Source organism: Xiphophorus hellerii, chromosome 14 (assembly GCF_003331165.1).
Source record: "Xiphophorus hellerii strain 12219 chromosome 14, Xiphophorus_hellerii-4.1, whole genome shotgun sequence".
Classification (NCBI taxonomy): Eukaryota; Metazoa; Chordata; class Actinopteri; order Cyprinodontiformes; family Poeciliidae; genus Xiphophorus; species Xiphophorus hellerii.
The window spans coordinates 19,871,815-19,897,788 of record NC_045685.1 but is presented as its reverse complement, the minus strand read 5'-3'; the positions used below and the strand labels follow the sequence as shown (position 1 = coordinate 19,897,788).

General features: G+C 37.3%; 2 protein-coding genes across 2 annotated transcripts in view; one reads left to right on the top strand and one right to left on the bottom strand.

Moving 5' to 3' along the window:
• LOC116733219 (protein O-GlcNAcase) overlaps nucleotides 1-3,540 on the top strand; it is a 13,288-nt gene extending 9,748 nt beyond the window's left edge. The window contains exon 12 of the mRNA XM_032583999.1: nucleotides 402-3,540. Coding sequence (XP_032439890.1) covers nucleotides 402-538 — 137 coding nt within the window. The 3' untranslated portion in view covers nucleotides 539-3,540. The remainder of the gene's footprint in view (nucleotides 1-401) is intronic.
• Nucleotides 3,314-25,974, bottom strand: LOC116733022 (urea transporter 2). The gene is made up of 8 exons (XM_032583666.1): nucleotides 25,690-25,974; nucleotides 25,151-25,340; nucleotides 24,581-24,709; nucleotides 23,698-23,887; nucleotides 19,857-20,004; nucleotides 6,400-6,534; nucleotides 5,233-5,282; nucleotides 3,314-5,072 (listed from the first exon to the last, which is right to left on the bottom strand). The coding sequence occupies exons 1-8, from the start codon at nucleotides 25,814-25,816 to the stop codon at nucleotides 4,890-4,892; spliced, it is 1,152 nt and encodes a 383-aa protein (XP_032439557.1). The 5' UTR covers nucleotides 25,817-25,974; the 3' UTR covers nucleotides 3,314-4,889.

The window sequence follows — 25,974 nt, the reverse complement described above, 5'->3', positions numbered from 1 at the left end:
ACCTGTATGGAAATGCATTTACCAGCTTTGCACATCCAGATATCAAAATTGCTGCACTGCCACATACAGATAAACACCTCACTATTCATATTGTTTTTGCAATATTAACAAGTGTGTATTCTTTTCCACTATTTTGTGTTGTGCATCACTTAAAATTCTAGTAAAGATACATTTAAATATTTTATTGTAACATTACAGAACATGAAACAGCTTGTAGGATGTGAATATGTCTCCAGTGCATTATAGATCGCTTTCAGGTTTTTTGACAAACATATACAGAAGAATGTTTCACTGTGGTGCTTTTTGTGGGGAGGCTGCAGTTAATGCAGGTCATTTTATGTGCAGAGAAAAGGCTGATGGACGTTTCTTGTGTGTGTGTGTGTATGTGTGTGTGTGTCCAGGTTCTCAGGGTGTCTTCTGTGAGGTGCAGCCCACCGATCATCAGAGGCTGGAGTTCTTAACCAAACTGGGCTTCCTGGAGATCCTCAGAGGAGAAGCCAGGAGCAGAGAGGGCGTGGTGCTGGGACGGCTGCTCTGAAAACAAACACGACAGACACACACACTGGCCATCACCTGGTCACACATTTCAACTCCTTTGAGAAACATCAACATTAATTAGTTCATCAATTTATCAAAGTGCATGGTTAGGTATAACAAAGGTTATTTTTTCATCAGGAGCTTTAGTGACTCCTGATGCTTGTTTTTAACAAAATGTTGCCATACATGTCACCGTGTTCGATCAGCTTGAAGGGTCGCCCTCCTAAACATAAACATTTTGAATGATAATGTAAAGAGAAGGTTTCTTACAATTCTGTTATTGTGCTTGTTCAAAAACATTGTTTTCTTACTTTGACTAGGACATGTTTCATGTAAGCAGCCCCATTCAGAAATATTTTGCAAACTGTCAACATTTTATTTTAAGTTGTTTGGTTTAAAATCTGCCAACATAAATAAGATGTTCCACCAGAAAACTGAAAGAAAACCAAAGCAAGAAAAATTGTGGACTTTATTTATTTCAGAAAGGGTTAGAATCTGTCAGATTAGAGAGAACAATGCCACATAGGCAGCCTTACTTCAGCCTAATTAGATCTTTAGGTAACATAGACTTGTTTATTCTTTGAAATGCAGCACCAAACCAATAATATTCTTAAAAGGTTGAGGTGCAGATATGTTGTAGCATTTCTCCACTCTGTGCAGTTTCAACCACTTTTTCTGCCTGGATGAACATAACTGCTTTCCTCAGTTTTATTGAAAAGAAAGTGAGCACAACATTTTCCAAAGAAAGAGAAACCTGCTTGTTTAAAACCTGCTTAGCACCAACCTGCAGAAACACAGTGCCGGTAATAAATCGACTTCCCAGAGCAATTTTTTTCTTTTCTTTTGCTTATTGCTTTTGATCTGACTTGGATAAGCCTGTGTCTCATATTTCTTTGAAGAAGTAGTTTCGGACATTCAAAAGTAATTTCAGCCACCTAATTTACCTAAACTTCACATTAGCTGATCCCACAGACTGAAGCTACAAGACTACTGCATAAGAGTAAAGCAGACGTCCACCATCTTAGAATAACCCCAAAAAATGCCAAATACTATTTAATGAACTTTTAACAGTCTATGTGTTTGCACTGGGAAATTATTTAAAAACAACCCAATAGTTAATTACACAGGAAATAGATGTCTGAGGTGGGCTGAACTAGGAAATTCCAAGTTTCACTTTATGAGTAATATGTTGTTTACTTTTGACAAATTCTAACAAAAAGAAGCCTTGGAGTTTTATTCTTGACTGCTAACATCTTAGTAGTTCAGTGGGAAATTTGGTGTCAATACATTTAATAAACTATATTTAAGCTGTTAATTTATAAATGAAGACACTATAGGTGAGTTTTAACACTTTGTACAGGTAAAGGTTATTTGTTTTCCTGGTTTATGTCCATGCTCAGCAAATTGTAGCAGCAGCCACACAGTTCATGTTAAACAATTCCTAAAGGCAGGATTAAAACAGATTTTTTTCCGTTTGATTTTGTGGTCTGATTTCTAAATGATGGATGTTTTTTCTCATTTCATCATTTTTACTTTAGTAGTTTTTTTTTCGTGTTTTATAGTTATTCCATTGAAATCATCAGACAACCTCAAGCTCTTTGGACTCTCATCGCTTACTATTTTTCTAGATAAGATGAATGTTTACATGCATGAAAAACATAACCTTGTGTTAACCAAGCAGGGTTACATGTATACAAACACAAAAACATGCAAAGAGAATTGCAATGGCTGCCGCTCACGTGCATTAACACACATGAAGATGTTCTACTGGGCATTCCAGTCGTAAAAATGTAGTAAGATAGGAGGAAATTTTAAATGTATGCATGCTAAAACTTATTAGAAAAACAGAAAATAAAAGCTAAAAACATATAGATATATATGCACACACTAACACATTTTACCCTTGGTTCTTGGTTCTCTTATTTATTTATTTTTTTACAGATACCTTCCATTATTACACATCACTTACATGGCTGACTCATGCTTAAACATAGCCACTCATTGAAAAGTGTGACATTCATTTGAGGCGGATGCAAGAGTGGGCATGTGAATAATTAAACTGCGACAGCTGTGTCATCCGTCCTTCATTATAAACCCCAACGAGGCATAAACGCACCGTTCACACCCTGACACACGCAATCACACAAAAAGAAGCACAAACGCACTCAGTTCAACTGAAAGTATGTAGAACAATGAATGTTTTTTTTTTATTTCGATATGAACATACACAACTACTTGTGCAAGCATTTATATTTCAACTTTTTTTTATTTACAATTATGTTCAATCAGTAGACTTAGACACTTTTGTACAATTTTCCTTAAAAGTCTCTCGTGAGGTGCTTTGTAATAAGAAATGAAAGAAGAAGATGGTGATTGCATAGACAAAAATAAAGCACCAAAATTGAATTGCATGATGTAAAGCAAAAAAACAAAAAAAAACAATAGATGGTTGTGTGTGTTGCAAGATTTTTATTGCACCTGTAAGGAGGTGGGACAGTTCTTTTCTTTACTGTGATAGTCATTTAAAAATGTGAGTGTAAAGTTAGGAAAGTGTGTTCTAGAAAACGCAATATGTCAACAGTTGTGAAAAAATGTTGCAGTCAACATGAAGCACTGTGAAAAGAGAAGAAAGAAATTAACCACAACTTGATTTAATGCAATTGTAACAACAATCATGTCTGTATGAGTATTTAAAAATAACGGTTGCCTTTCAACATCAGGCTTAAGCATTGTCCGTTTCATTAAGTCATTACAAATTTCAAACTGCTACAAACTGCCTGCATAGAGTTACATTACACACAAACTTTGTGTTTACAATGAATTTTTAGTGGAGTGCTGTGTAGCACATCTATGCAGGGTAAAAAAAAACAAAAAAACATTGAAAAACATATTACTGCTGATTTCAGTTCGGGTTTTTATTGACAATAATTTTCAAGATGTTTCATTTTAAACAAAGATGATGATGCAACTTGTTTTCATGTTTATTAAATGAATTTTTCCTTCTGACTTGTGATGCCTCTTTTTCAGCTCAAGATCAGGAAAATATCACACAGAAAAACCTAAAAGAAGGGATAACCAAACAGGCAGCTAAACAAAGAATACAGTTTACAAGATCCAGAATATCTTGTATCAAAAGCTAGACTAGGTAATAAGAAAGAGTAATAAATAAGGAAACAACATTGGCAATTATGAATCAACATCAATCTAAGTGCTAAAAATTATGCAATTAAAACATAACACAAAACTTATAAAACATTAAATTAAGAAAATGATATATATGAGTAAGACAGTGATGAATATCTAAGAGTCCTGTCCTGTATTTCCTAAGTTTCTTGTCAGTGTTAAATTGAGACACTACTTTGAATAAATACCATTCCAGCAACAATCTTACAACCAGGCACATGATCTAAGTTTTTTTGTTTGTGTTTTACAGTTTTTAATCATTCCATGGCATTAGTAAGTCACATAGTGTGCATCACTGCTCCCATGTTTGTACTAGAGTTTTTGCATTAGTCCAACAACAACCTTACTTATTGTCATTCTCTGTTATGCAAACACTCAGTCTCCATAGATGAAAATTGACTCACATAAACTTAATGTGCAAACTTCAACAACAGGTCAGTTGGACCAATTTTCTGGAATAATTTAGCTGATCATTTTTTGAGCACTTTGAGACACTCAGTAAAAATTACAATGACCATTCATTCATTCATTAGGTATAGATCAAGAGAATCATAAGCAATACACATGCTTCATGGAGGTAACAGAGCTTTACGTTTCACAAAAAGTGTTTCACTTCTTCAAATTTAGATCCCCAAAAAGTTTTTTAAGTTGTTGGCATCTATGAGAAAAAAAAAAGACAACATTGTTAACAGCAGCCTGTCACCATTCTTCCCATTTCTAAAAGTGAAATGAAGAATACCAAAGGTTAACTAATTCCACAGACTGAAACAAATACTTTTAACCCAGACGGATTATTCCTAAAGAGCTACTTTACATACACCAACCTATGAATGAAGAATCCAGATTTTAAGTCGGTTTTTTCTGGATCCTCCCGTTTCTCAAAGAGATGATGTTCCAGTCATGCCTTTATCTACTGCAAAAAGCTTTATTTTTGTGAGGAAAAAGCAACAGCTGAAGAAATATTAAAAATAATGCAGACTGCTTGGAAACATATATGGTTTAAAACATTTGCACTGTACTCTATTGTCAGTATATGGGCAGTTTAAGAAGCAGCTTTGGAAGTGTGTCCATATAAAATTCAGTATAAAAACTCACAGCTAACATAATTTTTAAGATTAAAACTACCTGTGTTTGGTCCAGTTGGTGAAAAGTGCACATGTGACGTTCCGCTACACATCCGTGCTCTCCCTCTCTTCCGTGTTTCCAGCTTCCCATTGGCGTCTCGAGCACATGTTGCATTCAGGGGCCTTGACTTGACCAATGGGGATGCGGTATCCTGCTAAGCTTCCGGTCAACAACAACATAAGTGTGGATGTAAGAGTAGCTGCCCAACTGCATGCTGGGAGACCCACCTAAGCAGAGGGAAGGGATGTGGTGTATGAATGGCACCTTTCGTAGTTTAAGCCAAATTTTACATAGGTTTAAATGTCCAAGAAAGAAAATTGCTAACTTATTAAGAAAGAAAGGAAGGAAGAAATAAAGACCAGATTCTCAAACAGTGGGCATTCTTACAGTTCCTAGCAAGTTGCTCAGGGCGATGTCTGAGTACGCAGAGAGAAACGCTGCAAACAAGAAAAGAGTAGTTCATAGAGAAAACTCTCCACACATTCAGTGCACAGCAGCAGCTGGCAGCTCTTTTTCCTGATAGCAGTCAAAGCACCAATTAAGGCCAATTTACATGATGGGAGGTAATTAGCTGCATGTCAAGCTGGTCAGTGCTACGGTCTGTGATGTCTGTGACCGTTACAGTGTGCTCTTTTCCTCTCAGATATGAGCATGGCTAAAGTGGTCAAATGGATTTCCAGTCTACACTGATTAATGTCATCCACCTTTGGATTAATAACATAGAAAAATTACTGTACATGAAAAATGCGAAGGAATGAAAATGCAATTTACAATGTTGGGAAAAAAAGAAATGCTCAAATTGAAAAAAATATTAAAGGTACTCAGTCTGAGTGGTTTACTATTATAATTCTAAAAGCAATTTAAATTACTGAAAATGTACAAAAGGGTTGTTTTTTTTTCCCATTTTAGTTTCACTTGAACTTCAGTAACCCTGTCTTAGTTCTATCAATATTTTGCTTATTTTTGATTTAAGAAATGTTATTTTCGGTTAATTTTATTGCATTTTTAGTGTGATATTAATATTCCTATATTGTTATAATTATGTTTTCATCACTGTCTTACTCATATATATCATTCTCCTAATTTAATGTTTTATAAGTTTTGTGTTATGATTTAATTGCATAATTTTTAGCACTTAGATTGATGTTGATTCATAATTGCCCATGTTGTTTCCTTATTTATTACCCTTTCCTCACTATTGTAATGTTATTACCTAGTCGAGCTTTTGATTCTTTGTCGTTACTTGAGCTTCTGGAAAGCACTTTGTTACATTTGATTCTACCAAAAGTGCTCCATAAAGATTGAGTTAATGATTAATTGATGCAGTGGTGAACATTTTTTAAAAATACTCCAGGCTGGCCCATGTGGTCATATGCAGTAAACAAACAACTTTAGCTTTGAGTGTGAATAAGTTAATGTTGGTTTTTATAGAGAGTTGTCAAAAAACAGAACGGATTGACGGATAGCTGCAGACTCTTCTTGAAGTCCATGCGGTCATGACGTTTTGCCTGATTCTGTGTTACTGTGTGTGTAGATTTTGTAAATGTTCGTCACCGTTGGCGATGGCCAAGAGGTGGGTCCTCCAGCTGAAGGTGAAGAAGAGTCCTCCAACAGCCATGCAGCCCAAAGCACCATTGAAGCCCGACAGGCCGGAGTAAAGCGAGTCATGACGCACTGCCATGGATAAACCTGTGACACATCAACACACACACACACACACACACACACACACACACACACCCCCACACACACACACACACACACACACACACACACACACACAAGATGTGGTCACATAAACCCATGAAAATAGCCAGATTCACAATCAATCAGGACGTCTTGAAACAACAGTACCTTTCTTGTCCATGTGGTGGGGCTAGACACATACTTTTGTGCTGCTACCCCTTTGTGCAACCCTTAATTTGCATGTAACCTAATAAGGAAATTTTTCATTTGTGCGTCAACACACCTAAAATGGGGACCAATGTTATACGTGCTAAAATCCCCAGAACACATTGTTTAACTAATTAGCCTCGCTTTGCTGTGATGAGAAAACTTGTTGGAAAGAAATGATGCATCACTTAGAAAACTGCTGCTAATTAGCCAGGCCATCTGTATTCAGTGTTTAATCATATGGGAAGAAAAGCCTTCTTTTCTTTAAGCGAAAGTCGTATTAAAATATTTAATTTTTATTTCACTTTAGTCATGCTTGCATCACCCAGTCTGTTAGGGGCTGCTGCAGGCTTCTGGTGATGCAGGTACAACTATCTCTGACTCATACCCACAGCAGACAAACTATAAACTGATTACACCGGGGTCATTCCAGCCCAAGTAGATCTCAGCTCAGCCAGATGCTCTGACATTTCGTCCCATGGCCTCCAGCATCAGCAGCTGCAGTGTGACTCTCACCCCCACACAGAGGGAGATAATAAAATCACACTGTGGTGAGGAAGAATAGGGCGGCGGAGTTCAGCTGCACATGTTAATATGTTTCACCTTTAGATTAGCCACCATGCTGCCCAAATCTGGAACGATGAACTGAACAATCATAAATGTAGGCATGATTTGATTATCTTATCAGGTAGGCAAAAACTTCAAAAATAGAGCAGTCGCATTAAAATTATCCACTCAAGCGGTTCCACTTTGAGTTTCTCAACCTGAGGCCTAGAATCTAGAGGGTTTGAAGCTTTGCACTCTTCTAGATGCCTCAGAGGTTGTTTCCCAAAATCTGCTGCAGCCACGCCCCCAAATTTTACTCCAAATACACAGATTCACCACTGAGGCCTGGAATCCACAAATTCTCCATTTTCTCCTTAAGCACTTTGTTTTTTTTTAAGTTTCTCATGTTCCTCTTTCTTAATGTTGCTGCCAATTGCTTGTTGATACTAGCAAAACTACAGAATTACCACTCCTAACAGTTTTAATAAATTAAATGCAATAACTTTTTTTATGCGTTTTATCCTGGCAGCTTAGGCAAAAGTCGATGTTGTTCTTGTTGTACTGTCTGAATAATTGACACTCCTCCTGTAACACTGATGGGTGTTAATTTTCTTAAATCCAACAGGGCAATAGTTAGGCTGGAACAAAACATCTACCAGGAGCTATAACAACAAACCAAAACTCTGACCCCTTATTTTGCCAACACTCATAATTGTGAAGATAGTAAAGAAAGTAAAACATGTCCAAAGTTCACTACTGGAGCAAAGAAGATGATCCTGCAATTAAAAATAGGTTTTCTTAAGGCTTTCTACACATTTACCAGAGATTCAAAACTAATGATATAAAAGACAACTGTTTCTAAAATAACCATTTACAATACCCAAAGTCTGTGGAATATTAATTCTGAACAAACACACAGAAGACCATATCAAGTGCAAAGACCAGAAAACTCAGCTGACAAATTCTACAGTCTTACCAAAATTGGACAAAAACAGGTTGAAAAGTGTTGCTTGGTCTTTGGGAATCTTAATTTCAGTTGCAACATTTGGAGGATTTGATCAAATTTAGCTTTAGCAGCATCGAAGCAAGTTTCCATTAGGCCTTGGCTCAACATTTCAGTTTGTTGGAGGCTGTATAACGGTGTGATAGATGTTTTCTTGGCACACTTTGATTACTGATTGGTCAATACTTTGCATTAGCAGATACTTTTTGGTGGCAATGTATTACCTCTATGTTGCTGCTGACCATATTGTTTCCCTTAATGACCATGTTTATCACCCATCTTCTGATAGCTACTGTATATCTAATCTACTATGAAGGACACATTTTCTCAAATAGTCTTTCTAAGCATGATGATGAGTTCACTGTACTCCAGCAGCTTACATCAGGGGTGCCCAAAGTGGGTCCTCGAGGGCCGGCACCCTGCATGTTTTAGTTCTCTCCCTGGTTTAACACACCTGGATCCAATGATGGCTCATTAGAAGGCCTAAGAAGCACATTGACATGCTGAAAAGGTTTTTTACCATCACCAAAGAGAGAACTAAAACGTGCAGGATGCCGACCCTCGAGGACTGACTTTGGGCACTCCTGGTTTATATGCTCATCAAACCTTAATCTATAATAGAGCACCTTTGGGAGATTCACATCACTGGATATGCAAACAACAAATCTGCAACACTGTTATGTATAAAATCTCAGAGGAACTTTTCTGACAACTTATTTAATCTATTTGCCAAATAATTAAGGCAATAGTGAATGCAAAACTGTATAAAACCCAGTATTAACAATAGGTACCTAAGTAAGTGATCAATCAGTGTACAAATCCTAAAACATAGAAAAACATGAATCTGAAATCTACACCCTCTCAGTTTAAAAGGCTGCCTAATCAGCACTGGTCCATTAATCACATTATAGGACAAATTACATTTTGAACAAATGTGGGCTGCAAAGTAATAAAGCGAATAAAACGGCCACATCCCGAGGGGTTATACATGCCAGTACCAACTTTCATGGTGATCCATCACAGTGTTGTTAGCAACAAACAGGAATCTCATCACGGCACCGTGGAAATGTCAACCAAACGCTGCAGTCATTAAGATTTATCAAGTGAGGACGATGAATGTGAGAAATGCCACTAGCAACCTCTCCAATTATTACTGATATATTTCAGCTGAACACTAGAGCAGAGGCTCGTCTACAAATTAAACTCCAGCTGATTCAGATTATCTTTATAAGCAAGTTTCTAGATCAAAATGAAGTGCTTCCACAAAGCAAATTTAAACAAAAGCAGATTTTAAAAGATACGTTTTTAGCTGGATTTTAAAGGAGGCTGCTGATCTGAGAGTCTTTGAGCCACAGAAGAGAAAAAATATTCTGCTTCTTTTAAGTTTTAGTTTTCTATCGGCAGGTCTGATTACAGGGATGTATGGACGTAAAAGTTCTGAGATGTAAGTTGGTGATGATTGGTTTAATGTTGGCTCTCCAAGACAAACCCAATTTCTTGTAAAAGGCAATGGACACAACCTGTCTACCGAGAAGGTGGTCACTTAAAAATGCTGGCAGTTTTTTTTTTTTTTTTGAGTTAATGAAAAACATTTAAAATTTTGTCTCCATGCGTCTCACGTCTCTAGCCGCTGCTTGCTGACCAGGGTGCCTGCAGCAGGAACTGCATTTCTAACCTCCTGCGTGACCATGAGATCATAAATAATTCAAACTGTCAGACTATCTAAAGGAAGAACCATTTAATACCCCAACCACTATGTTTCCTGTGTTGGTAGCGTTCTCTTTTTTAATTATATACTCATTGGTGTTTCCAGTTGTAAATCTTGTGTGATGAAAAAGCCTTTTAAAAGCCATTACAACTCTGAAATGCCCGGCCAGGCATGCTGAGAGCAGATAAGGGAGAAAAATAGTCTGGACTAATTCACATCCTTCCTGCATGGAAACTGCAGGATTTTTCAGAGTAATATGGAGTTTGGTAGCTGCCCTGTGATAGAAAACAACCTTCATTGTGATCGATTTACTCATTACGCGGTAATAGGAGCTGCAGTTTAGCAGTCATGTTCAGAAGCAGACGGACCACGCCCCTGTGCTGCGTCCTCGTGATGTCTGCTGGTCCACTCTGCCGTGATAAGCTCTCCTACAGCTGTTTGTTCATTTCTTCACATCCACAGACACCTCTGCTGTCCTCTCTTAATCCTCTTCATTTGCTTCCATTCACTGTTTGACCCTTTCAGTTCTTGCTCTTGTTTATGTTGCTTACCTACAAAATGGCATCATTGTGGAGTAATATGAGAAGAGAGCTGCAAAGGATGCTGTAATTTTCACAGTTTTGACTGTTATTAGGTGTGTGTGTGTGTGTGTGTTGTATGTTCTAACAGGATGAGTCAGACTGCTTCTATCATATCAAATGCTAACGTCTACTCTTTCTGTTTTTTACCTTCACTCCACCTGTCTCCATCCACTGACTAGAGTAACAGGCACAAAATAAACAACTGAAATAAATCAGATGTACATATCACTTTTATCCAGGGCTGCTGAGAGGAAACAGTCTGTTGACCCTTCTTGTTTATTCAATTGATGAATCAATCTCTGCAGTTTGTATTGCATTTCTGGAAAGTAAATATTTGTATATGCATCTTGGTTATTTCTGTTTCCCGGTACGGAGCTGCTTTAAAGAACACTCAAAAAATTTTCAACAGGGTTAAGGTCAGGGCTGTAACATCTGATGCAAAACCTGTTTTGATATTTATTTACTTTTTTCACCTTGACATCATTATTCTTTTGTACCATTCAGTGGTGATGAAGTTTAAACTGTTAAGCTGTTCGTGGCGAGGAAAGAATGTGGGAACGGTACAGGATTAAATGAATAAATAGATTTCACAAGGCCCATCATGACCCTTATTTTAGAAAACGTTTGTTTGGTCCACCGGTGAACTTGGATTTTGAAACAGGTGCTTATTTTTTGTTTGGCTCCCAAATGTGAGCAAACTTCGTTGATATTCCGCTAATGTCAAAAAAAACTGTTTTGTGCTGTGTTTTGATTTTCAAGGAAATGCAGTTAAAATTACATGTCATTAAGTCTGTTCAATAAGTTAAGAAAACATGCCGCACCGTTATCCTCCTACCACTTCCTGTCATCTTATTCATTTTTCTGCCAGTATTAACCTCTGACCACGTGACTCATGCGATGCAAAAAACATGTTTACATTACATTTTTGTGAAACACACTAATTTCTACGCAGCTGAAAAAAAACAATTTTAAAAACTTGCCATGTTTTTGCTGTATTTCCATTAAGCAAATTTCTTTTCGTAATTCCAATTTGCACAATTTTGAGGTCAATGGAAACGCAGTTAGTGCTGCAGAATTCAACATTCATTCATACAGTGGGATATATTTGAGCGTCTGTGACCCTTAGATTGTTCCTTTTACAGTCAAACCATAATCCTGGTTAGAAATTATTAAAAAAGAGGATAATTTAATGCTAGCTTTGGACAAAACGTTTGGCTTTTCCTCTTTTAATCTTCCGAGTCCTCGGCGAGTGGCGGCGTGCTGCTAAAACAAAACAACAACAAAGCGTGTTGACGTCACAGATCACAGAGTTTAATCTCATACAAAGCAATCGACAACAAAGCTGCAGAGGAACAGAGATATGCATTTTTCTCATAAAAATAAAGACACACAAGGGGAAGACAAACAAACACGAAACAAAGACAAAAAGGCAAAAAATAGCGGCCGCTCTCTCTCTCTTGGCGTGCTCCGTGTACGTAATTTTATACTGTTAAGAAAAATGATTATTTTTTGGTGTTTAATACAGCTAATCCACGACATGTGTAAAGGTATAGCCAACATTTTAATTTGGAACAGTTTCTGTTGAGCATTTGGGAATTCAGCAGACAAAGTAGGGCCCTTTTTTCCTCCCCCTTTTGACAGACACAGCAATAAAATTTACAGTCCGAAAGGGGTTGGAGACTTCTTGGCGCCTCTCCCGTATCAGGCGGAGAGGGACACGAAGTGGTTCCCCCTTTCGTTTGGACAAAAAACAGATCACCTTAGAAGCTGAGCTGTAAGAAGGGGAGTTTCCGGGGTTTTCTGGGGGGCCGAAACAGGTCCCTGATTGGTCAAAACAACAGAACGCTTTTTTGCATATATTAAATAGGGAAACGCCTCTTACATTTAAAAATACAGGTCAGCAAGCCAGCGAAAGAGTTTTTTTCATCTTTTCTCCACGTGGGCGCCTTTGTCTGTCTTTGTGTTCGTTTGTCTTCTCTTGTGTGTCTTTATTCTTATGAAAAATGCATATCTCTGTTCCTCTGCAGCTTTGTTGTTCATTGCTTTGTATGAGATTAAACTCTGTGATCTGTGACGTCAACACACTTTGTTGTTGTTTCGTTTTACCAGCACGCGGTCGCTGCACGTCGCCCACTGAGAACGTCACTCGTCGAAGATCCCGGGCAAAATTAAAAGAGGAAGCAGGAGCCAAACGTTTTGTCCAAAGCTAGCATTAAATAATTACCTCTTTTTTTAATAATACCAAATAGGTGTTTCCCTATTTAATTTATGCAGCCAAGGTGTTCCTTTCTTTGACCAATTAGAAACTCCGTAGGGACTCAGAGAAACTTGGAACTCCCTGATTTACGGCAAAGATGTCTGGTTTTTGTCTAAGTAAAAGGGCGGACCACTTAGTGCTCATCTCTGTCTGATACGGGGAGATCCCTGGTGCCAAAAAGTCTCTTCCCCCATCGGAATGTTACTTTTATTGCTCTGTGTGTCAACGGGGGAGGAAAAGGGCCCTGCTTGTCTGATGCCTGCTTATTCAGCTCCTTACCGCATCTCAGACAAAACCTGTTCCAATAAGAGTGCTAAATATAACTTTACACATGTCGTAAGATTAACTGTATTAAGCACTAAAATTAATCATTTTTCCTTAACAAAATCAAAACTGATTTTGAAATTGAGAAACAAGGCTAATACTGAGCACAAATTTCCTGATGCTGCATCCGCAACCTTGTTAAAAAATGCGTGGACCATGTTTAAAAGCTGCTGTGCCAGCTTACCAACAAATTAATATAATTCTAATGTTGTATATTTTCCTCCATTAATTACCAGTGCAGTCACCAAACATCCACATGTCTAACCAGAAATGGAGACAATCTGAATCTGAATTCCAGCTCTCATCATTTCTCTTCTTTCAGATTCTGATCCCAACACAACACATTTGGTTACTTGTTTTCCTATTAAGTGGTCGTAGCAGGTGATATGCAGGCTTTGGCCTACATTCGGCCCCTGCTCTTCTCCTCTGGAAACCCCTCACGGGAACAGCATACGCCACCGTGTTTGAGTGGCAGCTCTAAATATGGCCTCGAACTCTGTCCCTGTTGAGTTTAATGCTTGTCTCTTTCCTTTGAGCTCAGATGTAGTAACACTGTTTTTTCCTCTCTTGTTTTTACACAAAACCTTTATTAGGAAAGTGCTACTTATATAGAGTTGCCTAATTGGCTCCCAGGTGTCACTGCCAAGAGAATTGTGGATATTATTGTCTTTGTACACCTACCTAGGTTTAATGACAACCACTGACTTTGAAGTCAAAGGATTGCGATATGTACAATGTGATAAAGTATTTGGCTTCTTAAGGATTTTGTTTTTTCAGTTTTTGGACTTTTGTTGAGCTTAATTCCACAAAATACTTTTCAAATGATGATTTGAATACATTTGATGTGCGGTGACTTTGACCAAACTTTGTGGAAAAAGCAACTACACGCAACATAAAAAACAGTGGCACGTCATATAGCATACGCATAATTTGTAAACATAACAGGAGAAGATGTTTCATAAACTCTCTTCATTCCTTCATATTTAGATGCACATCAAATGTGGTTTCCCTACAGGAAATCACAGCCAGACATTCACCATGTATTTGGTGAAAATTTGAAGATAATTAATTCAACAGCAGACTAATGTTAGTGACAAGGACACTAAGATGACAGGATAATAAAAGGTAAAACTTGATGGAAACTAAAAAGGAAAAGAAAAAAGCTGCAAATAAAAAAAAGTAATACAGAGAAAATACTTTGAAGTGTCAGAGAAGTGAGACGTAAAGCACAGAAATACAAATTTTCGGCTCTGTTCAAGTGTTGGGTTTTCATCTTCTGCCATGTTCTGCATTCTCAAGCATTGCTGTCTTTTTTTCCGGCTGATCTCTCCCTGCCTGTGGTTTATTCCCTATCTTTTTGTTCCCATCTTCGAAACCCTTTGACCTGTAATTAAACTGCCTGTGACATATGAGTTTCTGTCTCCTGACGGTGAAATCTTTCTCTTCCTTTCATGTGAGCTGTCAAGTAGCAGAATTGGGTTTAAATGTGACATCGCAGAGCTATGAACTCTCCCACATAGGTGGGGAAAACATGAAAGAAAAAGGAAAAGCTAAATCTAAATGCAAAGAGAAAATAAAAGATTAGATGTTTTTTAAAAAAGCATCGTCCTTTAGTTTTTTGCAAAACAAAATCATCTTAATTAGGCAATCAATAAAGAACATAAAAAGTGTATGATTTATTAATACAAGTACTGATTGAAAAATTTGTCATAAGTAGGACTCCAACTCAATTATTAGAAAGCAGCATATTCACATAAGAAATGATTTTTCTTTCTGACATATTGACTTAGATGTTAAAAATCAATTAAGTGGAAATAATTCGTAGAGAAACTAAAAATAGTTCATGCACTTCTCAAAATAAAAAGCAGGTTCCACAAGACAAGTAATAAAATAAGAAGATGCTATTTTTGGACAAATTAAGTTGGTTATGCTAGTGTCAGAGGCGTGTTGATGTTTGGAGCAGTTTGTTTACCTAAAATGTTCATGGACACAATCATTTCGGAGTCAGAAACTATCTGAAATTTTAAATGATGAGTGCCCTTTGTCAGATTGAAAGTAGATTTTGAAAACAAAAACCTTCTCGCAAGCATTAGACAAACTTTTTATTGGTCTGATTTAATATCCTAAAAATAAAATGTATGTTTTCATAGGCAGGTGGAAAACCATAGTAGAAATAAATGCTTTCAAACTTTCCATCTGTGTGTTAATCTATGTGTGTTTCACTCAGGGATAAAGTTCCTGAAATAAATGGGCTTTTTAATAATATTCTAATTTATTGAATTGGTCTGTATTTATGTCAGAATGTAATTTTAAGTGGGTTCCAAATGGAGAATTGGAAGCAAGAGGTGAAATAAAGATTCTTAAATAAATAATAAAACAATCATAATGTGGCATGAAAGTATAAGGACAAAGAATCAGCAGAAAAGCAGCAGACAAATAACATAAAAAGAAACAAGCAAATACAATAATAGACAGAGTGATTGCAGACAAAGAAGATTGTATTTTTACATTGCAAACTACAGTGAGAGGATCATCCAGGGGAGGCTTTGCTTTGCACATGTGTAACCAGGTGAAAAAATGGGTACATGTCAGAAATGTGTTTTCTAAACCCTGTTTTGCTTTGGTTCGCCAACTGGTTGCAATTCTTGTTTTTGCCAGCATGTGGTGCTGTTTTACAGAGAGGTCAAAAGATTTCAGGAAGTAGAAAAAAACCCTCTTTGTGTGTGTACCGTGGCATTCTTAGAAAAGCGGAAGAGAAGGACATATTTGTGTGCCGAGACCTGGTGAAAAAGATGACTACATGGCCACCTGAGCTGAGAATCCAAGTGTTCGGTAATGTCGAAGCTGAATTATCTTCCGTGAACAAAGCTAAGGAGAGGATGTTAATGTTATGTTTTTCTTTGTTTGTCCTCCTTTTTCCTCCTGCCACTGCCGTTTAGTAAACCCTTTGTAAGAGTTTATTGTTTTTAAGTGAAAAAAGAACACTTTTCTCTCTTTCTGAGTAGCAAAGAAACAAATATAAATGACCCGCATTCTATCAATATAAAGCCTCAGCTTCAGTGAAGATGGCGGGCTCACATGTAGCAACGTAGCTTCACATACAAAACTAAAGGACCCATTTTATTTGAAGCTCCGTGTGCTGCATTACTCCCGGCTTCACATGCATGAATCCTTTGCAGTCCTGAAACACAATGTGCTTTCTCCAGAAATCTCCAAAAGTCTCCAAGAACATCAGAAAAAAAAAAAGAATCAAAGGTCTGCGAAAAGTCACAAGACTGGGTCTGAAAACTCACTAAAAAGTTGATAAGATATGAACACATCAGATGTTGGTTTTGATGTCATTTATTTTGTATTTCAAAATTGTCCTGAGCAGATGTGAGTAAAAGGTGATAAAGTAAACTTGATAAAGTCAGCATATCTTTACTTTTAATTCAAGTACACTTTAACTTCACTTTTTGTCCATCAATAAATGCAGTGAATGACCTGAGTTCTTTAATCCTCTGCTAAAGACCAGTGGGGAAAAATGAAACCAGACTTCAAATCTGTGAGAAAGTCAGAAATAATGAAGCATGGAAGAAATAATGTGCAGCAAGAGAGAGACCTTTAGACTTTAGAGGCATTTAGCTGTCGTGCATTAAACCGGCAGACTGCTTCATCTACTTTCTGATGCCCACACAAACTCATTAGGGTCAAATCTCTTTAATGACTTTCTTGTTACTTATTACAGAAATGTGTGTTTGCATACTAACCACTGTTAGAAGTCTAATGTCCCCAGGTTTTCTGTTCACATATTTGTGCACAAGCTCACTCCCACTCTTCTGCTTTTTTCAGTATGACTCACAGCTTGTCAAAGTATTTTAGGACTCAGTGCTGAAGTTTTAGTGGCCAGTGGCGACATGACTTGAATTATATCATTTATCATTTCTTACATGAATATTTAAAGTAAACGCATAAAAACCTAGACATTTGTAAATGCATATAGATCTGATGCAGGCCCAGAATATAAGTGCCAACGAAGACTTTTCCTGCCTCTTATATCACAGCAGCTTTAATTATATATCTGCATAGATAATGTGTATAGCTGCTAAAAGGTTTCATAAGTCCTAGATGACTTTAATCTTATTAAACTATTCTATAGTTGAAAGCATGCCTTGCAGAAAGCTGACCCTATAATCAGTTTAAGGTCCTGACTAATCAATAAAAAAACGACTGCAGGAAATTGTTTATTATCAAATGTGGAAATTTTAGCCTTCTTTTTGGCTTGATTTGTACGAGGCGATTTCTGCTGTGCTCATATTTCATGTTGAAAAGAGAAACGCTTTAGCAATGCACCACATAGTGAATATGAGCGAGCTAGTTATTCAGCTACACTGCATTTTTTTTATTTTAAACCCTGATCAGGATGCAAATACTTGGTTTGTACCTTAAGTCACAAGAATAGTTCTACTGACATAATTCCCACTAATATTATAAAATAAGAATTATGAGGTTTTGTTAAAAAAAAACTAGGATCTCTACAGTTTGACATAGGAGGGAATGAAAGCAAATCAATATAAAATAAAAAGTTTAGTGCTGTGGTCATTACTAATTGTGTTAAAATTACTTGATTAAAATTTCAGCATTATCTACGTGCCTCTTTTTACGTTCCAATCTGAAACGTATAAAGTCATTGTGTGATGCAGGTTACTCAAATTACACTTTGGGACAAAATATGAACAAATACAATAACTATTTTCAGGCAACTACAGAGGAACAAGCAGGTCAGTTTCAGTCAGAAATAAAGGTAAAACACAGGTGGCAAATAAGAGAAAGCAATAAGTAAAGTATTTCAGTTAGGATCTAAAGCAAACAACAACAATGAAATTGCTTTCACGTTGCAAATTCACTAAGAAAATGGCAACTGGACATAAATAGAAAGTTCTCTGAAACAATCAATGTAAATCAAAAACCAAGAGGCATCCCAACAAAACCAGAAGATAAAATTTCTCAAGAACAGCTCAGCTTATACCATCAGACAGCCACGATCAGAAAACTGGATATGTGCAGCTACTTACAGGCCTATAGGTCAATAGTGCTAAAAATAAACACTGAGTGTTTCGTGATCACAGACCGTAACTTACCATTATTTAAAAATGTGGACTCTGTGACGTTGCTGCATCTTTTTCTGTCTTTAATTAAAACTCTCTCTGTTCAAACAGAAGCTAAAAACAAAGAAGTCACAGAACTGCAGTAGCTTGCTGTCATGTCACAACTGTGACCCAGTGTTAGCTGATTCTTGTGTTCCAAGTCAACATCATGAAATCACCTTATTTTAATTTTAGGAACATCTCAGATGTCAAAAATAAACTCAGCCTATTTTTAAAACAAGCCTCGAGAAGCCGCACAGCAAAGAGAAGAAGAATCATAAAAAGGAATGAGATGAAGAATCTGATCAGTTTCAGCCACATACACAAAAATACAACATTTCAATTTTGATCTTAAAACCCCAATAAAAGCTACGACTAATTTGGGAGTGACTTAAAAAGCTAAAGGACCTTACACTTTAACTATACTCAGAATGTAAGCTTTTGACTGAATCTAACATAAATAATTAAGTGTATCTAGACCAGGCAGACTAAACAAAATGTTTAGTAAATGATTTTTGTGTGATGTGACTCAACCCCACTAAGTCAACACTGCATCCACAACAGATCCGAGAGGGAAACCCAGACGTTTCTCTGCACTGTCATCCTTTCCAACTCATTCAGGGGGACAGAAGGGATAAACAGTTCCTCCAGTAAAATCTGGGTCTGGCCCGGGATTTCCTCCCAGTGAGTCTCTCAGAAAACCTCCTAATCCCACCAAAACCATCTGAACTGACAGATTTCAATGTGAAATTGAATTTAGGATCCCATTATTCTTTTGGTCATGATGACTATGCCAGAATGCAGACAGACTTATAAAACTTTTAAGCTTTTTAGCTTAGCTCTTTTATTCAACTTGTCAAACAAGAGCAACACCTGCAATACAGCAAACAAAGTCCCAATCTGTCTAATATTCCCTACTCTGTAGTACCATCATTCATGAAAATTGGGTTTATATACAGATGCATGAATATTCTGTCATGAATTGTGTGGATTGATGGCTGGACGACACAGGAACTAAATTAACACACATAAAAAAACAAATCCTCACACATACATGGTTTTATTTTATTTTACTTTCTCTAAAGTTGATATACAGCTCTGGAAAAAATGAAGAATCGACTGCACTGAATCCCATTGAAAACCTCCAGGTTATTCTACCAAATATTGTTTGCTGAACTCTTCTTGAGTTCAAACATTCGTGTTGTTGTTTCTAAATGAATATGAACTTTGTTTCTTTGCATCATTTGAAGTCTGAAAGCGCTGCATATCTTTTGTTATTTAGACCATTTCTCATTTTCTGCAAATAAATACTAAATCTTTGCTTGGAATTTCGGAGACATGTTGTCAGTAGTTCATAAAATAAAAGAACAATGTAAATTTTACTCAAACATATACCTATAAAAAATAAAATCAGAGAAACTGATAGTTTTAAGTGGTTTCTTGAATTTTTCAAGAGCAGTATATGTTTGACGTCTGTACCGTTTGAGCATAATATTGGTTTGAAACTAACCAATAATATTGGATAATATTGGTTAATGTGGTTTTGATGGATGACAGACAAAGCAGGACTGACCGGCCAATGTTCCCACTGCTGATCCCAGCACAGCGTGGACGCCCAGCAGCGGGGAGTAGAGAACGACGGCCCCCAGGATGAGGAGAGAGGGTCCGAGGGCCTCAGTAGCGTAGATCTGACCCACACCGAGAGGAATGCCACGGATCACCTGGGCAGGTGTAAAGATTTTAGGGAAAACTTGGTGCAATGGGAACTAAAATTGGCATTATGAAAACTTTAAAACAGACTTTTATGAAAAGCACAGCTAAATATGCTGCTGCTCTTTTCTTTTATAAATCATCTTTACTCCCCTCCACCTCTTCCTGCTTAAACACCTTTAGTGATAAATGGTGCCTTCCCAGCAGTCACTCAGCACCGGAGAGTTGCCATGGTGACGTGAAGGCTGCACCTGCACATCGCTGATATTTACAAGTCATAAATGGTCTTTGATTACACGGCAGCCTCACTACTGCTTTTGCTTCGGTGTGTGTGTGCATGTAGGGGTGTGTGTGTGTGTGTGTGTGTGTGTGTACGCATCTATATGCCTGTAAGATTTAATACTCTGTCTGAGCAGGCTGAGCGCTTTCCTCAGACTGAATCTGAGAGCATTAAATATAAATAGGACAGACGTCACCTCCCCCCCCAAACCCATCTAGGGAGAGAACCGGAGGAGAGCTGGAAGATGGCTGGAATAAAACGAATGGAAGAGAGGAACAGAACCGAGAAAAATGAGAAATATTGGTCTTTTTTACTAGAGCCATAAATGAAATCTATGACTTCAACCGTCTCTGTAAATGGAGAGCATAAATTAAGCTACTTTATGAGAAAGGAGGGGAAAATCATTTTAACAAATGGATAAAGATGTGAAAAACGGAATGAGAGTAAAAATGGCATCACTACAGAAGAGAGCAGAATCAAAGCGATAAGAGAAAGATTTTTAGTGTTTAACAAGAAATAAGAAATGTTTAAATAGGAAGGAGTGTCTTATCAGCCCACAAAGACTTGAAAATGAACAAATTGAAATGAGCTCAGAGAAGATAAGGGCTAAATGAATAACGATTCATGAAGGGAGAGAAAGAGATAAGAAAATCTGAGATGTTAGAGCTGAAACTTGTGGAAGTGGTTTAGTGTGATGCTTGTTATTAACATAATGTTTAAATTTTATTAACATAATGTTTAAATTTTATTAACATCGTGTTTAAATTTTATTAACATCATGTTTAAATTTTGATATTCAGGACACCAAGCGGAGTTGAGAGGATTTTTTTCAGCATCAGAGCTCAGCGTCAGTTTGGAGATCATCCTTCAGAGACAAACAGTTCGTCGTCCCAAAACAAAACAGCTTCTTACTTAAAGGCTGACTTACAAATCGGCTTAATTATATTCACAAGGGCAAACTAATGAGGAGGGAATTTCTGTTACTAAAGTGACATTGCATAAGCCTGTTTGACTGAATCTAAAGATAAAATTATAATTCTGTTGAATCCAACATTTATATTATTTAATGTAAATGCATTGCTTCCTATAAATATTGTGGCATACTGCAGAACTACTAACTTGCATTTCGATTAGACATTTTTAATCTTTTGTGTAGTTGCTGTATGTACTTATGCATATATTTGGATTTTTTTTTGCATCTATATTACAAATGTAAGTTTTACAGAATGCTGTCATTAGGTTGGTTGAAAATCCATCATCTATGTTTTTTGTTTTTTTTAAAAAAGGCTGGAAATTAAAATTCTGCTCCTCTTGAAGCCCTGAAACCGCAGCTGGCAAACAGGATCCACTCAAACTGCAGCAGCTGGTGCATCTGCTTACTGTTGTTGGACCAGCAGCTTTTTGCAAAAGAATTTTCTCTAAATAGTTAAATCATAAAAGCAACCTCTTGTTTTTTTAGAAGTTAACACTGTAAAACTGTATTTTCCATTTGGTCGTGTCGGGGGATAATCCTTACATGTTCAGTTCTTGCTATTGAAACTGAACAAAGTAAAACTTTGACGTGTAAATAGACCTGAAAACTGGGATGTAATCACACTACAACTCTAATTTAAACAACATGTTAAATATTACTGTTAATAATGAATATAACTTTGAACCAAGAGCTTCAGTTATGATTGCAGCTCAGAAAAGCAGATCTGCCTGAGTTACTTATCAGTCACTTCTGGAGGCGTCCAGCTGTGTTGTTCCAGTTTAGTTTTGTTTGGGTCAGTATTTGTTATTTGAGGGATTTTTTGTTGGGATTTATGGTTGATCTGTTTTCTCTTTTTGTGTTTTGTGGTTCAGCTTTGATTAAGTTCACATAAATTCATGTTGCATTGGCATTGTTACATTTTCTGACTCTGTCCATTTTTCCATTCATTCTTCCCTGACACCGACTTTTAGTTACACATTAATACATGTTCTTTTTTAAGTCTTTTCGTATGCAACCATCCTAGGTTTTCATTTACCTGATCTTCATCCTTCCTGGCTAAAGTTTATTGCCCAGTAGTTTCCAGATTTGTTTCATGTCTCCAGTTGTTGAATTTCTCTTTGTTGAACTTAAACATAGCAGATTCCCTACAGGTATCTGTTACTGGAAGGTTGTTGATTTAGCAAGAAACCTTGTAAATTAGAGACTGAATTAGGAAGAAAAAAGCTTGAGATGAAGCGTCACTGCAACACAAACTTAAATTTGAAACTGTGCTCACAACGAGATCACTCAGACAAATTGGAGTTTCTCAGATCTGTCTGTGGTAAACTACTATACCACTCGTAACTTCAAGGCAAAATATCTCATATTAAAAACAATCAATGATGGCAGTTCACTTAAAGGCCGCTCTTTTTTTTTTTCTCAGAGTAAATCTTCTTGCTCCAGGAAAGCGTTCGCCTTAAGACGAAAAGATCAAACAGAATCGAGTTTTGACCTTTTCAGCTGACAGAGGTTTGCGTCTTTATACAAGAAAGCATATTAACTCAGGATTTCTGTTCCACTTGTTGAGGCTGTTGCAGAGAAATACATGAAAAAAAGTATTTAAAACTGTTCACTCACTTTTCTGACATTATCATTGAGACACGTGACTTTCGAAAAATCCTTGAAAAGCTTGAAGATGACAACTCAAATAAATGTGAGTAATATCTCCTGCGTTTAATTCACAAGCGTTCTGTTTGTAATATATAAATAAATATAAATTATAGAAGTATATTATTATGAAAACACCCACTAACACTCAAACTGCTGTTACTCTAACAGACAAAAGTCACTTTTCAAGAGGTATTTGACCTTTTTCATTCTTTTCTGCAGCTGATGATGGAGGGCCACACAAATCAAGAGGGTCAAAAGATCAACATGCAACCTTTTGCAAAAAGGTAGCTTTTTATCTAAACGCTAGAGCACAAAAAATATGTTTTTAAATTCAAAGTGTTTCCATGGTGTTAAGCCAGGGAAACTGATCTTTTTGACCAAGCAGAGTCAAAGCTTTGGTTGTATTTTGTCTCTGAGTTTCTACTGGCTTTCAGTCAGTGTTTGTTTAGGATTCAGAGTTTGGAAGACTTCGGCTCAGTGTACATGCTCTGCTGTTGCACGTTTACGTTGCATAAAAACTTTATTTTTCTTTTCTGCAAACTGATGAACACCTCGCTTTTCAAAAATGAAAAAATATATATATTCCAGGTACTACATACTGTGCTTCACTTCAATATTTGTGACTATGAACTGAGAAAACATTTGATTGCTCACAAATACCTTTAGTCTTTTCACAAATGTGTAGTGCTGCCGGGTTGTGGTTTTATGTTCCCCTTCCTAAAGATTGTCTTGAACAATTTTATTATTTTTAAATGCAATCTGGGTGGACATGCAGTCCATACCGGTTAGTTTTGTCCTCACCTCGACTGCTATAAGTGCTGTGTCATTAGGCTCTACTGCCCCCGGTGGTATTACTGGGTTGTGAGGAAAATAAGGGTTGTTCGTTCCAGTGCATAGGAGGTAAAGGACGATAATGATGTTGAAGGGAAACACGGCAGCAGGCAAGTCCCAGTGGTCCAGTAACATTGTGAGCCCACTGAACAGAAAGACACTGGGAAAATGAAAGAAGAATGAAAAGAACTATAAGCTTTTAAAATAAATAAAAACACTTTCAAATGCAATATGCTGAAAAGCCTGTTTTCATTTTTGATACGAATTGAAGTCAAACTCAGAAACATGAAATGTCTGCCAACTTGTGTTTGTTGAAGTAAAGAAGAAGCATATCAGAGGGGTGTGTTCTTTGGATGGAAAACATTTTGCCCGAAAAGAATGTGTGAAGTATGTTGATATAGTTCAGAGAAATATTATCACGTGACCTTTTCATTGGCAGCAACTGTTTTTTTCAAAGACATTTAACAACTTTTTATTTGAGCAACGCTAAGTGGTGCGAAGCTGATGAGAAGCTAACATACACGCTACAAGGTCATCAGGGTCATTTTGGTTTTTAGCTTTAAAAACATTCTTCTTCCAGGGTGGACTGATTGTACCACATACAACTTCAATCATTAAAAAAGTCAACCTTTTTACATACTGTTTCAAATATATACACAATTCTACTTAATACATGTAGATTAGTTAAAAGTTAAACACAATAAATAGATTTAAAACACACTCACTGGTGCTTTTTAAGTCACAGATGCCACCCTCTATACTTTAAATTGTTATTGGGGATTTTTATTGTTTTGGGGATATTTTTGTCTACCGCTCTGGGCTCCTGCACAAACAGCATATATGAGATTCGTACCATGTAGCTGAGGCCAAGCAGGCAGGCAGCAGCAGCCACCAGTACCAGTCTCCAGCTGAGCTGAACACTCCCATCAGAAGAGCCACCAACATGCCGTTGAATCCGTGAAGACCTCCTGCCACGTCGCCACTGGACACAAACACAAGAGCTCAAATGCAACTTGGCTGTTTCATGATGAAAAATTATCACTTAGCAACTTATAAAAACATAATTATGGTCAACTCTTTATGGATCCTCATAAAACAAACGTCCCTGTTTTAATGAGCAGCAACTTGAGAGTGAAGGTAAATGGATCCTGCATCTCATTTCTAAACACCTTGACCTCCAGATGAGAAGTGTTTTTTTTTATGCCATAGAACAAGGATAGGCATTAGCATATTTCACAGTGGGAGGCATACATTGTAGTACAGCTTTAAGATAAGAAGCGTGAACTTAAAACTGCATTCAGACATGATTCAGTGAACTTTACCAAAAATATTCACCCGAACCACTGATTTCTCGCAACAATTTTCAAATCACCATTTGCTGTTTTTATGTGAGTTTGGATCTCTACAGCGGTGTAAACTCCACCTGTCCTGTCCAATGATGACAGCTGTGAGCGTTGAGGCCAGTACACCCAGAGATCCCAGCAGGCCCTGCCAGGGGGAAGCCCAGTACAGGGCAGCCAGGATCAGAGCTCCGCTCAGTGGGTTGTTGGCCAGAATCACTCTGGCAACCCCTCTGAGCCCCCACACAGCCAGCTGCAGCACAAACCACTTTTCTGGGCAGGAAACAAAAGACAAATATTCAAACATGTTATTAAAAAAAATAACATGTCTGACAAACTTATTCCTCTGTTGTGTTGTTTTCTTGTTAGTTCAGGATGTTTTGTAAAGTGACTGGAAAAAGATCTTAATGATGAATATGTTGTGTTAGAGGCAGAGTGCAGGCGTCCTCGCTGTGGGAGCTCTGCTGTGATTATATCTGCATATTTTACCAGCACCGTAAGCATTTCTAGCCGAGGCTATTCATGTTTTGCACACACATTTTATCGTTCTATATTTTAAAACTTGGTGAATAATGTTTTTTAAAGTAGCACAAAAGTCCAAATTTGCTTTTTCTTTCCCTACCCTGCGTGTATTTATCCAAGTGCTCCATGTCTCCAGTGCACAGCATCAGACCATCCAGCACTCGCCAGCTGAAGCTGGCCCGACTCCTGCCGGCCTCCTCCACCTCTGTTTTGGTTTCTATCCACATTTTTACAGCTGCAGGTCCTCCTTACTCCAAACAGGAGAAAAAATGTTCTCCTAATCCAGAAAGCCTTCTCCTTTATGTGCCCCTCAATCCTGTTTTTGTCCTTCTGCTCCGTCTTTCTCCTCTTCCTTCTGCTTCATCGCTTCTCCTCCTCCTCTGCC

Coding starts and splice junctions, on each gene's coding strand:
- LOC116733022 (XM_032583666.1), bottom strand. CDS start 25,816: ATGTGGATAGAAACCAAAACAGAGGTGGAGGAGGCCGGCAGGAGTCGG. Junction 5,283..6,399: donor CCTCTTGGCCATCGCCAACG/GTGACGAACATT, acceptor TCTTGTTTGCAG/CGTTTCTCTCTGCGTACTCA. Junction 5,073..5,232: donor TGAGCAACTTGCTAGGAACT/GTAAGAATGCCC, acceptor CCCTCTGCTTAG/GTGGGTCTCCCAGCATGCAG.